The sequence below is a fragment of the Peromyscus californicus genome, unplaced genomic scaffold (genome assembly GCF_007827085.1).
Source record: "Peromyscus californicus insignis strain IS unplaced genomic scaffold, ASM782708v3 Scaffold_25__1_contigs__length_3188244, whole genome shotgun sequence".
Classification (NCBI taxonomy): Eukaryota; Metazoa; Chordata; class Mammalia; order Rodentia; family Cricetidae; genus Peromyscus; species Peromyscus californicus.
The window spans coordinates 255920-278830 of NW_026294536.1; the positions used below are offsets into that span (position 1 = coordinate 255920).

General features: G+C 46.5%; 1 protein-coding gene across 1 annotated transcript; it reads right to left on the reverse strand.

Moving 5' to 3' along the window:
- Positions 1 to 3365: 3365 nt before the first annotated feature.
- Positions 3366 to 4660, reverse strand: Sst (somatostatin). Its single transcript, XM_052753881.1, has 2 exons — positions 4420 to 4660; positions 3366 to 3731 (listed from the first exon to the last, which is right to left on the reverse strand). The coding sequence occupies exons 1-2, from the start codon at positions 4555 to 4557 to the stop codon at positions 3519 to 3521; spliced, it is 351 nt and encodes a 116-aa protein (XP_052609841.1). The 5' UTR covers positions 4558 to 4660; the 3' UTR covers positions 3366 to 3518.
- Positions 4661 to 22911: the final 18251 nt, after the last annotated feature.

A 22911-nucleotide genomic window follows, 5' to 3' on the forward strand; every position in this document is an offset into this window, starting at 1 on the left:
TGTAAGTTGAAGGCCAGCCTTGGCTACTTAATGAAACCGCACCCTCCCAACTCACCCCCCACCTCCCACAAAAAAAAAAAAAAAAAAGCAGGGGTTAGTGGTACAGCTCAGTAAAGGGAAAAAAATCCTTGTCGGGTCATCAATTTAATTAGAAGAAAAAACTAAACCTGCATTTGTATCAAGAACAGATCTTCAGTATGTCGGAATAAACAAACCTAAAGAAGGAGCTAATGACTCTGTTCTCTGTGACCGGGAGCCCATGACTGGTGGACAATAAATCAGCCCCTACTGAGGACTTGATGAGGTGGGTTAAAGAAAACTAGACTGGAGGAGGTATACAATGCTCCTGCTTCAGGGCCTATTAAACTCACAGCAATGCCCTGTACCTTCCTGGTGTCACACCAGCCACAAAGACAGTGAACACTGATGTCAAGTCAAGCACTGATGAGGAATTTCGTCAACTAGTAAATGGAAATTTGCTTCACTTGACAGTGAAGTTCACAGATCGTTTTCTTCAGTGGAGACTGACAAAACTTCTACGCATAATATGCCATAGGAGGGACTAGAGGGATGATGACTCAGGGTTAAGAGTACTTGCTGTTATTGCTGATGACCCAAGTTAGATTCCCAGCACCCGTACTGAGTGGCTCACAACTGCCTGGAACTGCAGCTGCAAGGCTATCCAACACCTCTGGCCTCTACAGGCACCAGCATAGATGTCCAAGTGTACGCACATGAGCGCACACACACAGATGCGCACACACACACACACACACACACACACACACACACACACCACAGTTCAAAATAAAATGCATTTCAAAAAACAACAGTGTATGAGATACTGCCTGAACATATGTTTGCCCAAAAGAAGCTTATATGTGAATGCCTACTCTCCAATACACATTCCGACAACCGTAGCGTACAGCAGAATAAGATAAGCAAGCGACATGGTAGAGACACAGTAAATGATCAGGGAAGGCTGCTTTTTCAATGGACAGCATAAAGCACGAATTTTATGGAGCATGAAGCATATAAAATGGGTTTTAAAGGCTGCGATAGGTTTTTCACTCATGGAAGCAAGGAAAAGCCGGCCCTTGTCTTAGCAGCAGCTAGAAAATACATCACATGATAAAACAAGCTTAACATTAGCATCTAACAATAGCCAGGACTCATCTGGTCCTAAGAACTTTAAAGGCTTGATCAAACAAAGCCTCACCATGCTGGGGGGCAGGGGGCGGGGAGTCCACTGTCCTACACACCTCTCTCGGATGGGAACACTAAGATCTAGAAAATAACAATGTTTACCCAAGCTCACTCCCTGAAAGACACAGCAGGTCATTCAAGAATGCTGAAGCGTGAGAGTGAGCGAGGGAAAATGCGAGTATCTGAGAGGCTCCTTGTGGCTAAGTGAGAAGCAGCCAGAACACTAGGGTGCTCTTCCAGAGAATTCAACATAGGAGAAGCCTGGAAAGTTACAGGCAAGAGCCCCTGCATGTTTAAATTGAAGCAAAGTAGAATGATAATATCCTTTGTGTACATGTCTTCTTACTAACTTCTAAGTTGGCATCGAAAATAATGGTTTTCATTATGGCGTTTTCACATGGACCGTTCTGTACTCTAACTTGATTCCTTCCCTACTGTCCCCCCTCCCCCCCGCCCCGGACCCATGACACGTGCCCCTTAGACATTATTTTAAATGAACCCAAATCAACACTCCTCAGGTACCTTTGTCATCATTGAAGGATAAAACGTCAGGGAAAACTGGAAGGGATGTGAGTCTCCTTGACTTACAACATGATCTTCCTTATGGAGGTGGAAGTTCTGGGGCTGAAAGATAGGTAACATTGTCTGAAAGTCTTCCGGCACTTAAATGCTAAAGAACCTGTTTATGTGCAGGCACACGACTGGATAATTCTTGCTGACTCCCGTGCTGCTGTTAGGAACTGACAGCTGAAGATGACACTAAAAGTTTGAAATCTCCTTATACTCAGACAGTTCATTTGCTGCTTGGAAAACAGAGCCACTGTGTCCTTTTACTCATAATGAGGTGATCTTATTCCCCTGCAGTTTATGGGCAGCCGACGTCCACATAAGACCCTCAACACAGACACATCCTTTAAGTGGACATGTATAGATGCCACCCTGAACACCTACCACGGAGGATGCACCCAACCCTCCAAGTTAATTTTGTTTTCATAGAGATTAGTAAAGTGGATGGGGTACTCGCCCCATTTTTTAATCAGTTTCTCAGGAATTAGCATCCACAAAAACACATTCTTATCAAAAATATGGTTTACTGAGCACACATATTTCCTGCAGAGTCTGAAATTTCTCTTCTGTCTTTATTTGCTCCTTTAGTAAGTTTTTGCTATTCTATTTATGCTCATTTTATGTTTGGTTTATTATTCCAGCAGCTGTGAGAGTTAAAGCACATATTTCCCCCGCCCCCCCTGCACCAAAGACTTCTATTTTTATGCTCTATGAGTTGAATTATCAATATCTTCATCTTCATCTTGAGTAGTCTCATTTACTATGTTGTTTAATGATAATAATAGCAGTTATAATTTATTGATTATTTATTATTGGAATTTTGCTTTTTATCTGACTCCTGTGTTGCTAAAATCAAAAAGGCTTGAGATGTCTCCTCCAGCTATTCTGTGATAAGGGTTTTGAGCATGGATACCTTTAGGGCAGTACACCATCTATTGGAGTGACCCAACATGTGTTTCTTGTGACCCACAGAATTCCTGGGCTTTAATTTTACAACAAGGGATAACCTCCCCTGAGAACACCAAGTGCATGCATTTAAAGTGAGGCACTCTTCTAGCCTTTCTCAGGTACAGAGAGAATTGTCAAAGAAGATATCAAGTCACCGGTGTTTCTAGAGCTGAATGTTCACAAACTAAACACAAATTTTAAAGGCTGAAAGTTTATTTTAGCTGTTTAAACCAACTTCTTTCCCCCACTTATCAATCACTTTCTTTCTATTTTAAATATGTCAGATATTTTGTGAATCAGCACAGTCCACAGTTGAATACTTCAGCCTGCCTACTCATAAGTTCTAAATGACATTTTGTCAATCCAACATCTATTTCCAAATGTCTTTTAATATGTAAATGGTGTTTATGGCAGCTGTTCCCAATAGCCATCATTTGGATACGTGCTTCAATTTATAGACATTTGAAGTTAAGTTTTAAATGACCCATCATTCAAAGTCTAACCTTTATTACCACAGGGAAATTTTAATAGATGTTTGCGAGCATTGGCATGCATACCCAAAATGTGTTTACAGAAGCCACTATTCAAGTTTATCATGTATTTTTTGAACAAAATAATTTACTCAATAAGAAGCCAAACACATGTTTTTCATAATTTCACCATAATTTTATTTTGTATTTACAGTCTTCGATTTCTAGTGCAGGGTCTAGTTGAGCATTGGGAGGATGGGGATTAAGGAAGAGAGATCGGGTTTGGAAGAGAGGGCCAGAGGTCTGGCTGAGACAACAATATTAAAGCTAACAGGATGTGAACGTCTTCCAGAAGAAGTTCTTGCAGCCAGCTTTGCGTTCCCGGGGTGCCATGGCTGGGTTGGAGTTGGCGGACCTCTGCAGCTCCAGCCTCATGTCGTCCTGCTCCGCTGCCTGGGGCAGATCCTCGGGCTCCAGGGCATCATTCTCTGTCTGGTTGGGTTCCGAGAGCAGCTCGGCCAAGAAGTACTTGGCCAGTTCCTGGATGGGGCAGAGAGAAGAGCAAACGGAAGAATGGGAGACAAGGGAAAACGCAGTTTGAAAATAAGATTTGCTCACTCAGAACCCCAGTGTTCATAATAATACGGGTGGTGGCTATATTCACTAGATTACGAGGCGGGGTGCGGAGAGGGGGCTTAGAACAGAGAGATCGCAGATGATGAAACGGGGTTTTATAAATAAATGGAACGCCAACCGTTTGCGCAGCTCCATTTCCCTTATCTGAGATACGGAATGGACCTGAGTTCTTGCCGGTCCCCCCTACCCCCCGCCCCCCGAGGTAAAGGCAAACCTCCCAGCTGGACTGCAGAGCCCCTCGCCCCAGTCTCCTTTTGTGGACGAACACCGCGCTTCAGCACCTGGGTCAGCAACCATCGTGGCAGCACCAGGGATAGAGCCCATTCCCTCCGGGCTCAGTTACCTCGTTTGTGAATTTTCTTAGACGCCAGGGAGGAACTTACCTGCAAGGTGACCGACCCAACAGCGCTGATCAAGTCTGGAAAGAGTCAGAGGGGAAACCCCCCAGACTTCAAAAGTTTCCCTGGGAGCTTAGGGGCTGTGCGACTCTGAGAAGCGCCAGCCAAACACCTGTCGCAGGGGTTGCAGCAAGGCTAAGGGGGAAGCTGGGGGATTCGCAAGAGGGATGGACGAGTCCCAGCCATTTCCATACCTGTTTTCCTGCGGCAGCCGCCAGAGACTTCTGCAGGAACTGGCGGAGTCTGGGGTCCGAGGGCGCGCCGGTGACACCGCCCAAGGCCAGGACGATGCAGAGCGCGGCCAGCGCGCACTGGAGGCGGCAGGACAGCATCTCTGCGGCCACAGGCAGCCGAGTCGGAGCGCGGTGGGTCAGTCTGGACGCGGGTCGTCAGCAGCAGCAACGGCTCCTGGTAGCGTCTCCTTCAGCCGCTATCGAGCTCTCCACGGTCTCCCCCTTTTAAACTCTCTCTCTGACGTCAGTCGAGGAGGCGCCCCCAGATCTCACCAGTGCTTTTACGCACCATTAGCCTCTCAAAATCAATCACAGAAGTGAGGGGAGGCGACACGATCTTAAAGTGGCTTATTTTTAAAAAGAAAAAAAAAATAGCCTGCACCCACACAGGCACTTGAAATTCCCCACACCAGACAGACCATACAGTCTTACTTTCACTCAGTGCTCACATGCATATTCCATATCTCAGCCGCATATGGGCACACTCAATTAGACAGACAGCACTCAGTCCTTGGCCAGCAAATACAGCGTCACACACAGTCGGTACCTGTTACTGTGCCTAAGTGTGTTGTATGACAAATGAGACCTTGAACCATTGTCATCTAGGAACAGATTTGAGAATAAAATACGCAATTAAGGGGACTGAACTATCTCCTCTCCCTCCATCTCCTAAAGCCTTATAGGAAAAAAGGATGAGATTGGCCGGTACAGGAGTCTCACTTTTGTCTAATCTACCTATCCTTCTCGTGTGACAAAAGAAAGACAGTGGAGAGACAAAGACACATGGGAGGGAGAGGGAGAGAGAGAGAGAGAGAGAGAGAGAGAGAGAGAGAGAGAGAGAGAGAGAGAGAGAGAGAGAGAGAGAGACTACATTTTGGCACCTGGAAATAGCCCTGAAAGCAGTCTCAGAAATCATCTAATAAGCCTCAGAAGTTGAATCAAGAAGGCTTAAGAGACTGGCAGACGACAATTGCTCTGTACAGTTGGGCCAAAGAAAGACCAGACATCAGAACCAGGGTTCTTGCTCAGTGCTATGAATGTTCTGACAGATTCCTGGCCAGTAGGAGCAATCCTAGGTTAGGAATCCCCAGGATGGGCATTTAAAAGTCCAGGAGCCCCTGGAAGTGTACAGCCGTTATGTATCTGTGTGGGCAAAGGATCAACAGACTGTCAGAGCTTCTCTGTCTTCTACTACAGAAGTCTAAGGAAGTCTACATGCCATCCAATTGAGTGTTTGAATCTAGCTGGGAGCCCTGGCTGCAGTTTTCAAAGTGATTGCTTATCAAGGAAATGCCAGCTCCATTCTTGCCACAGGCTCTTCAAGGACTAATATTTTGGGATTGTCAGAGAAGCCAATAGTAGAGTTTTTAAAAATGTACAGCTCCAGAAGTCAAAGGAGGCAGAGGATTTGCCCAGTGCTGCGATGGCCATTAGACCATCCCCAGTACTTGCACCCAAATCATGAAGTGGAGGGTGCGAGGGGTGGGTCGGTATCTTGAAATGGCTTAGCTGATATTTCCTTTTGTATCTGTAAGCCAAAGCAAAGAGAGCGTGAACAGCAGGAAGTGCGAAGGCAGACGTCTGGGGCTTACCAATTCCAGGCAGGGTAAGCACAAAATAAAGCATCAAATTGAAAAATCACTCATGTGTCGGAACAGTCTGCAAGAGCAATGAGTCCAGAGCGCTATGGAACCCGACCCTAGGAAACACGCTGTACCCCTATGCATCCTAAGATCTTTCCAGGCTCCAGGCTGTGGTCTCAGAGTCCGTCTTGGTCACCCGTCCTGAGACACTCTCAAATGACCTCCTGTCTCTCCTACTGTGGACCTGGCCCTTGGCAGCCCCAGAAAGCAGAAAATGAAAGCCGTGAAAGAGCAAACGGGCGTCTGGCCATCTTGTTGTCTCTGCCTCCTCTTCCAGACCTTCCACATGCTTGTCCTTTCTCTCTACACTTTGTCCTCTCTCCTCTTTCTCTTTTCACACCTTTCTCCTGAATTTCTCTCCCAGACTGCTTCTCACCTGTCAGCTCCCTACACTCCTAGCCTCACCTCTGTTCTTATTCTCATGTTTCCGTTACTTTCCGACCTCCCTTTGATTTCATCTGGCTGTTTCCTGTCTTCTTGGCCCCTCCCCCCTCCTTTCTCACCCTGCCTGGCAATGCCTCGCTCAGACTCTGCCTCAAGGCAGCTCTCCTCTCTGGTCTCCCCTTCCCTCTCTTGTCTCCTCAGCTGTTCCCCGCTGGAAATCCTCTCCCGATCGCGAGCAGTTTGAGCACCGAGTCTGGAATCGCAGAGCCAAAGCTGCTTCTCCCACACTCCCGCTGAAGTGCTGAGGTTGCAGGCGAGATGACTCCCTGGGCTTGAGTTCCTTTTACAATCCTTGGATTGTTATGAATCTAAGATGCACTTAAAAAAAGAGGCAGGGCACATCTTCCCATACCCCACAACAGGCAATTTTAGTACAAAGGGCGGTTTAGCATTAAATTGCCTAACACTCTTTAGCCCGCACTCTCTGAAATGACCCCAGGAACTCTGTCCCAAGTCTCAAGGCTGAGAGGGGAAGATGGACTGTGGCAGTGGTCACCAACAGTCACCTGATGATATCTTCCTTGCACAGTCTCTATGAGTCACCAACACTGTAGGGTAAGTTGCACATGCCACAGAAGGAAACTGAGGTCCTGAGAGCGTAAGGACTTGGCACTGGGCCTGAGGTGGGGAGTGGTATGGTCAAAGGAAAATGGGTTGTATTTCTCCCATAGCTAAGATTCACAAAGATTTGACTCCACCCACTATCACCCCTACTGACCTAGGAAAATTCTTGCTTGCAGTTACCAAAAGCTTAAGTTCTGCTGCCCTAGAAGTTTTGGTTCCAGAGGGAACAGAGCTCCTGCCTGGAGACATAACATCCCATTGAACTGAAAGCTCAGAGTTCCTCCTGGCCACTATGGGCTTCTTATGCCCTTAAACCCACAGCCTCAAAAAGAAATAATAGTGTTATGAGGGGGGATTAATGAAGATTGGTAGGATGGGGGCTAGGGAGATAGGGAGTGATTGGGTTGTTTCTCCACCATAGAAGTGAGGTTGTTCCTGGGGTGCAGGAGATAATTTAGGGTATCTCTGGTTGCTACTATGTCCTTTGATTAGAGTCAATGAGAAACTACAATAGCCTAATCCAGGCAGGATGACAAATGGCCCTTCAGGAAGAAAGGTATGGGTCACTCCTCCAGGAAAAGAACCCAAACCTGCTGGGGTGCTGTCTGATGGTGGAGGGCACACAGAAGGTAGAGGAAGGTGCTTAGAAATACCAGCTAAAGCCAGTTGCAGAAATGTGGATTGTAATTAACACGAGTGTTTCTGTTTAACTGTTATTAGCAGCAACACGTTTGTGCATTTATGCACACACATTAAGCAATATTTGTGTTCCTCTAAAACGCTTTCATGTTTCTGAAAATGCAAGAAATGTTCCTGAGGATTCAAGAAGCCTGGGCGTATGCTAATGACTTCTCTCGGGCATCTTGCAAATGGAAACCCTTTTACATTCCAGAGAGAATAAACTGAGAGACAAAGTCATTGGTGGGAAAATTAACACAGTCTAGAGAGCCACGGGCTACGTGTCTGAGACCCTAGGTACAAATATTCAGGCTTTCCTTGTTCACCATCACCAGAACAGCCCTTACAAGATTTGAGAACCAGGTCAGGCAATGGAGGAGAAAGTGTTTGATAGCCATAAAGCAGTGTAAGGCTATCACAGCAAGATTTTACTGTTGTTGCTAGATGGAGGTAGCCAGTCCCACCCTGAGGACTGATACCCAATGAGCCAGCCAAACACTGTAGGATGTAGGCTGCTGTTCAAGCTGATATCATAGTCCAGCTAGACAAGCTTTCCTCCTCCTCAGAGCATGGAGAGAGCATAACCTGGAGACCAAACAAGAGACTTTCACAAAAAGGTGCCAAATGGACACTAACCCCTCCTGCTCCACTGAACAACTGTCTTTTCTCCTTCATACCTTTGTCTTGGAAACAAATGTGTTGCAATTTGGAAGTTGTTAACTCTTTTGTATGGATTCACTAGAGTTGTTTTCTTGATTTAGAGCTGGCTCACAAAAGGTTTAAGTCAAGTGGAGGAAGATGAACTTGCAGCATGCAATGCTCGCCTTGCGGAGGGCAGACTTGCCAGGGTGTGGTGGCCGAGATAAGAGCAGGCTGTATATATAAGAGCAGGCTGTATATATAAGAGCAGGCTGGATACAGAAGAATAGCAGGCCTATTCTTCCCCAAGGGCAAAGCTGCTTGGGTGAAACTCCCATGAGGACCTTTTCTCCTAAGTGCCCCTATCCCCAAAGAGTGAAAGAATGACAATTTAGGGTCCTCCAAGGATTCCTCTTGGCAGCAGGAGTCCAGTTCACACCCTCGGAACTGCTGATTCCAGTGGAGACAGATGTTGCTGCAAACTTCCACAGAGCCCATACCGCAGTGACTGCAATAGATAATTAAGAGTTAAAAGCTTGCAGGTTTAACACGGTTTGGAAGGAGGGATGTATGGTGACATTTTAGAAGGGTCTTATCTGTTCTTTCTCCTCTCCCCTTCCACCATAAAAGGTTTAAATGAGGCCCCACCACCAGCAAGTCCAAATACAGATGCACCAACCAACCAGGCATGTTTTCCCAGATCCAGCTTCTCTAATCAGGCTCACACCAGGCCACTCCTCCTCAGTCAGTCCTCCTGGTCCCCCAAGCTCTTGTTCCTCAGTGTACATGCCCCGTTCTCTCTCACATCCATTTGTACTTGCTATTTCCTCTTCCTGGAATGTCTTTGACCCTTCTGACAGTCGGGTCACATAGCTCATTCTATTTCTAACGACTCCTTACTCAGAATTAACGGGCTTTCTTCTATGCCCCAAAGTGGGTCTTCTGCATCCATTGTCTGAGACTCTCCCAGGTCATTTTATTCACTTCACTTCTGTGTCTCGAGAGTCTGTGTCTCATCCATAAGCCTCGGAACTCATGGAGGGCAGACACCTGCCTGTCCCAACCATGTCTACTTAAGAAAGTTAGGCACAGGCCAGGCTTGGTGAGCCCCCCTGGAATCCCAGCCCTCCGAGGGAGGAATGGATGAACTGTGACAGTAAGGTCAGTGAAGCCGCATAGCCAACCTAATGTCAGTCGGGGTTTGATATAAAATCCGTAGCTTAAAAACAAACAGAAGAAAATTGAGCACAAGGGGGTTGTTGAAAATGATGGTTACATTGCAGGCAAGCTTCTTTCTCCAAATGTGTGATGCCTCTGTGGATTCTGCAAGTAGGACAAGCATCACAGGCCTCGGGTTACTAAGGACTACATCATTTGACATACACGACCCACTGCATACAATCTTCCAGAACAGATGTATATTGGTCTCTTTGTCCTTTCTGAGCTTGGAAAAGAAAATTAATCAACCTAAACACTACTCACTGTGATTGCTTCCTATGCTGAAAGCTGACATTGTCCTAGGACTATGCTAATGGAATCGCTAAAAATACAAGCCCTCCTAGTTACTGAGAGGTCTGGGCAGGAAACCTCATCAACCGCTGAAGCAGGCTTACGTTCCTACCCCGGCTCTGGGCTGTGTTTCATGGTTGGCTGGGTGTGTTAATGCCAACCAGACAGGGGCCCCGGTCCACAGCGCCTCTGCAGCTGTGCTGGTGTCAAGGCAGCATCTACCACGCCAGCTCATCCTCTGAGGGGGAGTTAGGAAGGGAACTCTGTGCCTGTCCGCTCCCCAGGTTTCCCTTCTCCGTGTGGATTCACTGGTCCCTCCAGAAACTTCCCACTTGTTTCTCTAAGGTCTTCTCAGGAATTCCCTGTGAAATGAAAGCCAAGTTCTGTCCCTTTGTGTCACCTGGTAGGTCCTTCCCACCTGAGTGCCCATTTTCAGAGACTTAGAGCTGAGGTGTTCTGAGAATGTGCCCCGTGCACCCAGGAAGGAGGAGCAGTTTGGCCAGAACCTTCCATCAACGGGTCTGAAAGATGGGACTAGAGATCACAGGCCTGCTCCTCAGACCAGCTGGCAAAGGGCATCTTGAGAGCGATCTGGAGTCCCCCACGTTGATAGATTGACAGAATCCACATGAACACAAAGGGATCCTGTGAAATCAGCTTTCACTTCCACACATTCGAATTTGAGTATGATGAGTCTTAGCCTTGGCTTCATGCTACTGGCTGAGCACTGCTGTGGCGGGGCAGTCCTGATCTGGGATGCACTCACATTCAAGAGCTTAAGTTTACAACTGGAATTTCAACCCCTGGGAAATGCCACTGCCACCGCGCCCCCATGGTCCCCTGCCCGTCTTCCTCTGCTCTCCCCCTTCTTTCTCTCCCTTCTGTCCATCTCCTCCATGTCATGTTCACCTCTGCCTCCTTGCAGGCGCTGATCCTGATCCTCTCTCCCAGCCATCCTGTTGTTTCCCTGGCTCCCATGGTCGCTTCTGCCTCAATCACACCCCTCCCCTCCCTTTCTCTCCTGGGCTCGGCTTTGTGGAGTCGAAAGTACCTGTTTTATCAGCTTTCCCAGTACTTCTCCCAGAGTGGAGGGCAGCGGCAGGACTGCGGTGGGAAACGAACCCTAGCCTAGACCAGAGCCTTAAAAAGCACCTACAGGAAAGCAGAAGCCAAGCAAATACGAAGCTCTGCTGGGGGCTGCGTGATTGCACCATTGATTTCCCTCCGGCCTATAGTCTCGCCTGTGCCAAGCGCCCCATGTGTTAATCCTTGGATCCCTCCCCGCCGAGTGATTGGAGCCCGCCGTGTGATCTGGTGTGACTGTGGCTGCGCCTGCTCTATTCTCTATGGACCCACGGCGTTCCTGAAGCAGAGCCCGGCTCCCCGGGAAGGGTGCTACCCTACGGGAGAAGAAGCTTTGGTGATCGATGGGCAGAGATGTGGAAATCGCTCTTTCAGGCTTTCATGCCTTGTCTGCACCCCTTTGGGTGTTTCCTAATCTCATAAAACCAGCCAGACCTGCTGTGCTGTTTTAGGTTGGGCTCACCGGGGAGGCCACGGTTGCTAAACTGAGCTCCTCTGCCCTCTGCTGGCTCCGCGGAGAGCAGAGGAACATTCTATGAGCTTAGGGCGGGTTTTATCCATACTTTCAATGTCATAGGCGCTGCGCTTGATGTGGAGGAAGCCACAGAATCACACAAAATCAATTCTGCTTTCAAACTTCCAGTTTTTGAACACTTTGTGTCAGACTCTGTGCTGGACACTCAGACATGAGCAAAACACCATCCTTGACTTCAGGAAGAAGCCAAGGGTTTGGCCAATAACAGATCCCCCCCTCCCCCAGCCATGGAACGAAAGTATTAACACTAAGAGGGACAATCACCCTCCTCTAAGGCAGTGTGACTCTCTCTGGCTTTTCCCAAAGTAGGTTTGGGGGTCCCTCCCTGCACGGGGACTGCCAAGATAAGAGGAAGCACATGTATTTCAGGAGTTCTGCCCAATTGACAGGTTGATACCAGAAAGTTTCCTAAGAACAAGAGCTGGAAAGGAAAACAAAGTTGGAAGGCAACAGTTCTAAAACTAACCCTCCTCCTGCATGGGAACGGACCACCCCAGAACCTATGTTTACAACCAGTGTCGCATTTCTAGGAAACGGCTGCCAGAATTCACCGACCTAACAACTGCCTTTTCTCAGCTTCATGCCAACAGATCTCGCTTCTCCGGCCCTTGGAGAGAAGGGAAAGGGGTCTTGTGTGTTGTGAGCTCCCTCTCGTGGCTCTTCTGTGCATTGCTGTTGTGCCTTCCTAGACCTTTCAGTCAGGGTTCTCCCTGCCCCGGGGAACCAAGGACCCTTCCTGAGCTGCGGCTCTGTCCCAGATGTGGCAGAGGGACGCCTTACTTCTTAACCTAGTGTCCACGTGCATCCAGTTCTTCAAATACTTGCCTTTAAACATTTGCAATAAATTCTAACGCTCCCTCTTATATCTTCAATGAGGAAGTGAACTGTGACATCTGGGCCTGGGCTCCCGCACTGCGGGAGGCTGGACCACGGAAGTTCCCCACTCAGTGTTTCCCTTGAAGCTCCTCCGTCCTAATGGGGTGCCCTATAGATGCCCTTTCACTTTGGGGTGCTGGTACTCGTCTCTTCTCTCCCATCCTTTTAGACCAGTATTTCTCAACCTGTGGTCCACAATCCCTTGGGAGGGTCAAACGATCCTTTCACAGGAGCCGCCTAAGACCATTGATAAACACAGATATTTACATTACGACTCGTAGTAGTAGCAAAATTAAAGTCCTGAAGTAGTACCGAAAATAATTTTGAAGCCGGGGGTCACCACAACACGAGGAACTGTATTAAAGGGTCGCAGCATTAGGAAAGTTGAGAATCACTCTTTTACACGATCTCATCACAGAGCTGCCCGGCTCCCTGCTTGTTGAAACACAGGGTTTACTAACTGTAGTAGGCTGAGTGGTGCCCCTCTCTCAAAATTCTCGTTTCTTTCCTAACCCCTAGAAACTTCCAATATGAACATCTTTAGAAATGGAAGTTTGGTGGCTGCAGAGATGGCTCAGAGGTTAAGAGCACTGAGTTCAATTCCCAACAACCGCATGGTGGCTCACAACCGTCTATCTGGCGCCCTCTTCTGGCCTGCAAGCAAGCATGCAGGCAGAACACTACATAATAAATAAATCTTAAAGAAAAAGGGAGGAAAGAAATGGGAGTTTGCAGATGGGAGTTTGCAGATGGAAGTCAGTTAGGGATCTCCCCATTAGGTCTCCTGGGTTATCCAGGTGGAGACTGTAGCCAATAACAAGAATCCTTACTAGAGACAGGAGAAAAGACAGTGGAGAAGACCATGTAAAGTTGAAGACAGGCATTGAAGTGACAGAACCACGGTCCGCGGTATACATGAAGCCACCGGAAGCTGGAAGGTACCATGGCACCTTCTACCCTTCTCATCTTTGAAGTGCGGCCTTGGCTCACACCTCAATTTTAGATTTCTATCCCTACCCGCAGAGCTGGAAGAAAAGAGAGTCCTGTGGTTCGAAGTCACTAATGTGATGTATATGAGCAACTGGAGGAGCACACAACCACTAAGACGTTCTCCACTTTCTCCTGGCTCAGACAGGCCCAGAGAGCTGGGTACGACTGGTTCAGTTCTACTCTGCTCTGGGACTATGCTTCCGACCCACCTCCACTGCGTTCCTAGAGCCAGGCTCCACCATCCGGGTGCTTTCTTCCAAAGATTAGATTGTACTCGGGCCTCTGGCATCTTCTTGCCACTGTCACTTAGGCCAAGCCCCTTGACAGTCATCAGGCTCCAACTTAATCAGCTAAATTCCAACTTGGGGCATGTTGCATCTCTTGTTGACCTGGAAGCCAGGCTTAGCATTGCTGTGGCAATATGGTGGGCTGAGTGTGAAGGTTAAAGTCTCAAAGAGTGAGAAGAATTGTTCCAACCACACTGAATCAGAGACAGGTGGCTGTTTACCTGAATGTTAGCAACACAATGATAAAGAGTTTGGGGGTATTTTCCCCATTCCAACAGTATTAGAGAAAATATGCTAAGTAGACAAGGTCAAAGCAAAATTCGGCCAGGGCGTTTTGTAGCCACTCAGCTTTGAATCTGGTTGTCACCATCTGTTCCACTTGCTGAAGGAGACTCATCGCTCCTACTCTCTCATTTACCCTAGCCCTGCACCTCTTACTCATGAAAACTTGCAGATAAATTGATGAACTAATGTCATGCCTTGGGAAAAAAAATAAACCATTGGCTAAGCAACATTTGACAGCAGGAGTCACGGGGAACCAGATGTCATCTTCGGGGTTCTACCCAGAGGACTGGCTCAGCAGAAAACTGTTCTGAGATGCCCTGAGAGGAGAGATGAGCCCCAGGCAGGAAGGATCCCTGAAATGTGCAAGTGAGAGCAGAAGATACTCTCCTCGTCCCCCACCCCTCCTATACTTCAGCCTATGCTCATCTATGCTGCCTTTTGCGGGCAATCTCCATTTTCTTCTCTTAAAAAGAGGCCAGACATTTTTGTACCCAGGGCATTAGGCATGCCAGGCAAGTGCTCTCTCAGTGACTTATAGCCCTGGCCCTCTGTACACTTTTGACAACTTCATAGGACTGAGGCAAAAGCCTGCACTCGGTCTTCTGAGAAGCCACAGGACAAAGGGGCAGACATACTCCTAAATAATTCTGAAACAAGACATGTTACATGCTTGCTTGTTTTCCATTATGGCAATTATCTTATTTGTCGTAGTTTGCCTGTCTGTCGGTCCCTTGTTAAAAAGGCTTTGCCTTTGTTACTAAAGAGTGTTTCTTAACATTAGAGACATGCTTTCTTGTCTTAGTTTGCCCTGAAAATTGCCTGGATATATGTAGCAACTTCTTGCAAAAACATTTACGGAGCATTACATGATTGTGTAAAGTCCATCACAATCTTCAGCTGTCAGCTTCATGCAAATGACTCCTAAACTGATACACACACACCCTTTCCTGTCTGCCTGTCTCTTTGTCTCTCTGTCCCTCTCCTTTCCAATACTGCTTTTAACCACTCCTTTGTGTGTTAGTTAAGTGTCTTTGTGTGTTTCTTCTTAGTTTCTCTCCATTATCATTAGGTCAGGCCCCATTCGAACTCAGGACCACAGTATGTCTCTTGTAAACATTGTAAAGCTTTCTAACTTCCCGTGGCCAGTTTTCCCCATGAGCACCAACTCTGTTCCTTCAGGTTTACCCTATACTCTGTGGTCCCATTCAACTTCTAAATATTCATTTGATTGTATAACTGTCTCCACTCAATAATTCAATAGAAATCATTGCAATCTGAGGGTGTGGGAAGTCCCCATTCCTGACACTGAGTTTTGAGGTCCTTCCGAATGCCCTTCTAACTTCTTAGGCTTTGTTTACCACATGCGCTGCATCCTTCAGAGAACATGTGTGCTCACTGTTATGCCCAGATCTTGGGGACCCCCTGAAAGGTTTACAACACGCCCCCACGGTCGGGCGTGTTCGCATATGCCCAACAGACACTTCCACCTAGCCAGTTCCAAGTCAGGATAGCCATTTCCGGATCAGGGCATCTCGCGTGACCAAGATCCGTGACGTTCCATTGGCTACATAGGCGCGCAACGTGGCCATGTGATCTACACGCTTGCGTGTAGTAGTGACGCTGATCTGTCCACGCCCAGCCTTTAAAATCCGGCGCCATGTTCCCGGTTCCTTCTTCTTCTTCTTCCTCCTTCTTCTCCACACACGTGTTTCCCACAGGCCTGCTCACTCTCTGTCCCTTTACCTTTAATAAAACTCTTGTTAGCGGATTCTGTCGTGTTTCGTGGCATTTCCTTGCAGGGTAAGCACACAACGCAGCCAAAAAACTAACACCCCCCCCACAAAAAGACCACCATGGAGACCGAATCCTGCATGTAAAAGCAAAGAGCCTTTATTTCAAGCTCCGGGGCTTGGTCTCTCTCTCTGTCCGATGCAGCAGTGAGAGCAGAGAGCCCTGAGCTCAGGCAGGGTGGGGTTTTTATCATAGCAGAAGTTGGAGTGAGGGGATTTCCAGGGTCCAGGACCCTGATTGGCTGACAATTGTCTAGGGGTATCTGTAAAACAAAAAATAGGTGTGTGCTAGACGTAAGGACATCTGGCCACCTTATCTAATGGTTGGAATGTTTGGGATGTCAGGTACTTCCTCACCCCTGGGTGGATCCCTGGGTGGTATCAGCTTAAGGCTTTTCCTGGATCTGGGTGTTGCCTGCCAGTAAGCCTGTCACAGAAGCTGTGTCTAGGCCCCTAAGCCTGTCATGGCTGCTGTGTGGTCAAGCTGTTTTGGGGCCCCTCCACACTCTAAGTCTGTCTGCAGCAGTTCAGCCACACCCATCTCCTCTAGCATACACTCCACTCAGAGAACTTTTCACTTCGTGTCCTCCACAAGGAAGTCAAGCTACCGAAGCTTCATATGGGGTGACATGGGCTCCTTTAGAAAAAGAATTGTTTGTAGCCTGGCGGTGGTGGCACACATCTTTGATCCCAGCATTTAGGAGGCAGAGGCAGGCAGATCTCTGTGAATTCAAGGCCAGCCTGGTCTACAGAGAGAGTTCCAGGACAACCAGGGCTACACAGTGAAATCCTGTCTTGAAAAAACAAAAAAAAACAAAAAAAAAGGGAATTTTATAAATGCAAAATTCTCTCTCTCTTCACAGAGATTAATAGAAATTCATTGCACAAAGAGACTGAAGTAAAGTAAGGTTCAAGATTCTGAATTAAATTCTCTGGAAAGTTTCTGGGTGGGGGTTGGCAAAGATGAATATAAAGTGTCACTCACCTCTAAAAACCTCCACTTTATAGCAGGAGGAAGCGAGCTATATCAACATCTATGATGCAGGACAAGACGCACTCATCAAGAACAGATTCAAGAAATGGGTGATGAGGGTGTGCTGGAGGGGATGCTGCTGTGTTTAGTTCTGTCTCAGACACCAAAGAAGACTTGTGATTGGGAGACACCTATTGACAGTCAAGGTTAGCACTGCTGGCTGGACTAGAATGAGCCACCTTTTGCTGAAGACTGAGAATCAGATGTTGCAGGCTGAGAGGTCAGGTGTTTGAGTCCAGGGAACAGTTTGAGGCACAATGCACAGGGTCGTGTAAGTGCAGCTCCAGTGTGAGAACAAGTCACCAAGATAAGAATGGTCATGATTAGGTCTACCTCCTGGGGCCAAGATAAAACTGCAGTGGTGTAGTGGATAGCTGTTCCAGCTTTGACCCAGAAATACTACTCCCAGTGAGGCTTCCAGTAACTGTCAAGCCTACCTACTGCCTGCCCCTGAGGTGGGACCCAGACGGGAGCCCTTAAGACCCGAGATCTGGCCGGGCGGTGGTGGCACACGCCTTTAATCCCAGCACTCGGGAAGTAGAGCCAGGCGGATCTCTGTGAGTTCGAGGCCAGCCTGGACTACCAAGTGAGTTCCAGGAAAGGCGCAAAGCTACACAGAGAAACCCTGTCTCGAAAAACCAAAAAAAAAAAAAAAAAAAAAGACCCGAGATCTGGATGTGCCGGCTCTCTTGGTTTCTGGTAATCCTGAATATTGGATGGTAGACTAAGCAGAGTTCTCCAGAGAAGACGGCTGGACTGCACTCCACCTCCCCTGGACCCTGTAACCTATCCCTTTACTTGTAAGTAAAACCCCCATATAAACCTCCCTTTTAACTACACGGAGTTGCCTTAATATTTCCACCAATACAGTGGCTTTTGTATCAGAGCTACTCATTTCTCTCTTGAATTCTTGCTTGATGATCCAAGGATGCCAAGTCACTTGATGATATTAGGAGCTAGGTTTGCTTCCATCTTATTCCTTTGCGAGCGTGATCTTGACTCCTGGTTCAAAGATGACAGGATCAGTGTTGAAACAAACTGAAAAGAGAAAACTCTGACTAACAAAGAAATAGCGACTGTTCTGTTGCCCAGGGTCAGGGAGGTGGGCACTTCTGTGGTTTAAATATTATTCACACTTCTGTCTGTGTTCAGACATCATTCTGGAGCCGATTTGGCCTTACCTTGGTTGCTCGACATCCCATCCTGGTCATGGATGAGAATGGTACTCTCTAGAATTGTTCGCGCTTAACAGATGAGTGTCACAGCCTGACTGTGAGTGCCAGGCCAGCTCCCGAAGAGGGCTGTTTTCCTCTTTTTAACCTTGTACAGACACACCCTGACAAATAAGTAAAACATATACATATTCAATCAAAAACTATTATTCTATTGGGTGTGTTCATGCCCACCTGGAACTCAGGAGGCAAGGCAAGATCATAAGTTCCAGGATAGTCTGAGCTATGTAGTGAAACTTTGTGTCAAAAGATTACATCTACAAAGAGCTATTATCACTCAATTTATTCTTTTTATTGTGAAATGGTTAAAGGAGAAGGATTTAATGTACTCATAAAAGTGATAAAAGTTTAAGGTTATGTATACATTATTTATCTTGAATTTATGACTCATTCTGCCTCTCTCTCTACGATATAGCCAGCCTGTACTCACTCACTCTTAATTGAGTCCTGCTCCTGCCAGCCACATGGCATGGAGGGGAGCTGCTGCTGTGTCTCAGCCCAGGGCTCATCAAAACAAATATTTAAACTTTAAAAAATTTAAAATTGTTATATATTTTATTTTATTAAGAGTACTTCATTCTTCTTAATATATATCTATATAATAGATATGGGTGTACATATATGTAAGTCTTTACAGAAACAATTCATTTTTATTGGAAAAACAAACCAGAAGGGCAGTACACAAGGAAAATCCTTCCGAGTTGCCCCAAATGAATTCAGCAAGCATGAATGATTGGTGCCAGAAAGAAACATATATTGCTTATTTCATTCGTTATCTATGTGAAGTTATTTAACTTAATTTGGGGCATTAAATAGTCTCCATGTCACTTGACTGAAGCAGTTAGCTTTGTTACTAAAGTCCTTTGTTATTTCCACTTCCGATTATCATTGCACACAGAGCCCTTGAAGATGTGGTTCACTTCTTTGGCTGAAGGTGAGAACTGAGACTATTCTCTGCTCCCTGAGTTGAGGAACATGGTCAGAAGGGAAAAGCTCCGAGCAGGGAAGAAAAACGCTTCTTGTAGACACAGACCTGCTGTGGATATCACTCTGTATAAATAAAACACTGATTGGCCAGTAGCCGGGCAGGAAGTATAGGCGGGACAAGCAGAGAGGAGAATGCTGGGATGTGGAAGGCTGAGCCAGAGAGACGCTGCTAGCCACTGCCATGAGAAGATGTTAAGATACTGGTAAGCCATGAGCCACATGGCAACTGATAGATTAATAGAAATGGGTTAATTTAAGATATAAGAACAGCTAACTAGAAGTCTGCCACAGCCAAAAAGTTTATAAATAATATAAGTCTCTGTGTGTTTACTCCGTTGGGTCTGAGTGACTGGGGGACTGGCAGGTTAGAGAGATTTGTCCTGACCGAGGGCCAGGCAGGACCAGGAAAACTATAGCTACAAATGGCGCCCAACGGGTTGGCAAGGGTTTCCACCTAAAACCTGAGAAAAAAAGATTCTAAAACGAAGCTAAAAACAGCTTCCTAGTTGTTTCAAGTTGGTGGGTTCCTGGCGTGCGAGCTTGACCTGCAGTATGGCGGGAATGAGGCATCCACAAGCAGCACATTATGCTGCTGTGTGGTGGATTTAGCCTTTGCTGATAAAAAAAAAAAAAAAAAAAGAGATTTCTGGGCTACATGCTGCTTGGATAGAAACATAGATCCACTATGGCTCCCAGTGCTGTTGGTGAATTTTCTCCACCATGTTGAAAGGCTAAATTGGGCGGAGGTAACAGCCAAAACTTCTGCTTCAGTACTAACCACTGCAATTTAAAGCAATAATTACACAATAAGACAGATTCAGATGGAATAAGACTTTAAATGCTTTACAATGTGTGTAAAAATATATGTAGGCTTGGAAGAGAGAGAAAAAGGAATATATACAGTTATATAAAGAAATAGATAATTTTTAAAAATAAAGTCTTTAAAGAGACAGTAAAGGTAGTATAAAAAATAAGCCACGTAAAGATGGATATCACACAGAGAATCTGGATTATGTTGTCTTTGATATTCGTAACTGCAGAAAAACATTTGATCATAAAAGTTGTTGAGTTAAATCAATATGTATATTTTAAAGATACCTTGACTTCAAAATTTGGATGTAAGGATATGTTTCTTTGGAAAGGAGGCTCTGCTTTTGTTTCCACAGAAATCCAGAGGCTATGGATTTCTTCCAGATTAAGATACATCATGTTTGATCAGCCAAGACCCCCTGAAAGGTCTCCGATGACACCATGGCCCATTTGTTTGTTTTGTTTTTAAAGATACCATGACAATAAAATGTCTAACATGAATTAAAATTCTCTTCCCTCCCATAAAACTGTACATTGTTTGAGCCAAGAGGGTTCTTACTGCCCTTCCAGACTACCTTACATTCTTACCCTGTTCCACCCAGTGTTCCTAGGCCCCAAATCCTCCTTTTTATTTCTCTATCCTCTTGCCTTGTTCTCATGCTCCCCTTGATTATGGGGCTTCTCTCTTCACTCAGTTTGGAATCCACTCAGCTCCCTCTTAACCCTGCAAAGCCTTTCTGACCTCCTCTCACACAGCCTACAAAATATACACTCCTGGCACTCCTCTTCATAGAAGGCCCCTAATACCCCATACGGGGGTAAGACCATCATCTCCCCTCTCCTAGGAGAACATTGTCTAGTGAGCACTGGACTCTGCCATTCAAAGCCCTCCCAGCTGTGGACATCTGAAATTATTTTGGTGATTCTAAAACTTTTGACAAGTGAGAAACAAAACAGACCAGAAGACATAAATGATGGATTAAGAGTGAAAGCGTATAACGAAGCCCACTTGTATTGCCTAGGAAGTCATCCGTGCTTTGTTTTTTCATGGATGATAATTGAGTTATTCCTTTGCCTGTCTTGTCTGAGTGGGATGAGACTTCTGGAGCCCCAGCTCAGCATTTCTTTGCATGCTCTCCACCCTCTGGGTCAAATAGTCTGTAAACATCTGCCAAACAGCAGTCAGTGAAGGGCATTCTTGGTCAGTGGTGCAGAATGAATGAAAAGAAAAGCGGGGTATTTGAAGAGCGGTGCCTGGACTAATGCACATAACACTGGGGCAGGTACAGATTCTACACACACAAAACCAAGGGTCTTCTGACAGAGCTGGGGAGCAAGCTTGCCTGAGCTCTGTGTTCATCTCATACCGAGAGTCTCCAGGGGCTCTTGCCTAAGCGTCTTTATTTTCTCCCACTGTTATTAGTCCTTTTTAGATTTTTGTATAACTCATTTTGATCATATTTACAAACTCCATCACGAATGAAAAAAAATGAAGTAAAAGGAGGAGGACATGATACTCCTACAGCATGGAGAAGATTTTTATTGTAGATCTAAAGGAGAAGGCAGGAAGAGGGAGGGGTCCAGGCTGAATATGGCTGGTAGACTAAACCAGACCATGAGAGGAGAGATGGGGAGGGAGAGCAAGAAAGGAGCCAAGAAGTAGCCCAGGCCAAGAGACCAAGAGAGCAGCATAGTTAAAATGACTGAGTTATATAGGGGTCAGGCTGAGGGAAGGAGATCCGAAGCCCATCCCCTGGGAGTGAGAGGTGCCTAGGAGTGTGGTAAGAAGTGCTGAGAGGAACCACAGGTAGTGAATGATGCCAGGAGAGCCTTGAGTAGCCACAGATACTGAGTGAGACTTGTCTTGAGTTTGAGACCTTCTGTTGATGATAAAAGGGATGACATAATCTGTTTAGTAGCTACTTCCTGCTGAAATTGGGGCGTCATTGTTAGGGAGCCCCAGAAGGCTGGAATGACAGTCAAAGGAGAGACTGGGGGACATCTGTTTCACTGGCTGCTCCCATTCTTCAGGACCACCCGAGGCTAGGGAAGGGCAGGCTGCTTTGGAGCCATCTGGGATGTAGATTCCAAGGAACACCTGGGGCTGGCACATTGCAAGCAGTTTTGGAGCAGTCCACAGCTGATTGGAAATCTACTGGGACAGACTAAGACCAGAGACAGAGGGAAAGCTAGGGAGCTTAGGGGAAAGTTTTTATCTTGGGTGTGCACTTGAAACTTCCAGGCCCACAGTCCTGGTGGTTGAGGGGAGGGGAGAATACCCAAGACCAGGGGAAGGGGGATCTCACCCCTAGGAATAGGCAGGTGGAAAAACTTAGTAGTATATACTCTTGGATGTGGCCTTCACTGGAGGGTGGTCAGCCTTAACAAAAACTAACTCTCCTTCCCCAGTAGCTATCAACTGTCTATAAACTCCTTAGCTACGGGTGGGACTTCATGCCCACATCTCCATGCTGGAATTTTATCTGGCCTGAGTCTGTGAAGGTCTTCAACTGCTGGGAATTCATATGGAACTGAATTCTAGAACTGCTGTCTAGAAACCATTTACCTGGAGTCATCTAATATCAATGACTATTACAATCTTTCTGCCTCCTTTTCTTCAATGTTTCCTTGAAGGGAATGGGCCTTGGAGAGAGGGCTGTGCTGTCAATATTCCATTCAGGACTGAGCATTCGGCAGTTTTTTATTCTCTGCACCTTGGCCAGTTCTGGGTCTCTGTGTTAAGTGCTATCTACTGCAAAAGGAAGCTTCTTTGATGAGGGCTGACGGAAGCACTAATCTATGCACATAATGATAATGTACATAATGAGGCCTATGACCTGTCTAGCCACAGATTCTTGTCCCCAGGAACAATGTCGGGTACTAGTCTTCAACTTGTGGAGCAGGCCTTAAATCCAACCAGAAAGAGGTTGTTTACTCCCATAACATTCTTGCTTATACCTCACCAATGAGCATGTCTTGACAGGCAGGTAGGTCACTGTCTCAACTCTCTGGGTTCACATCAGGATAAAGTTGATGATAACTCTTCCCTGGTAGCATGCATAGAGCCT

Bases quoted from the DNA above. Each gene is read 5' to 3' on its own strand.
- Sst (XM_052753881.1), bottom strand. From the start codon at position 4,557: ATGCTGTCCTGCCGCCTCCAGTGCGCGCTGGCCGCGCTCTGCATCGTC. The intron at 3,732-4,419 runs GTATGGAAATGG...TGCCCCATCCAG, and splicing joins CGGCTGCCGCAGGAAAACAG to GAACTGGCCAAGTACTTCTT.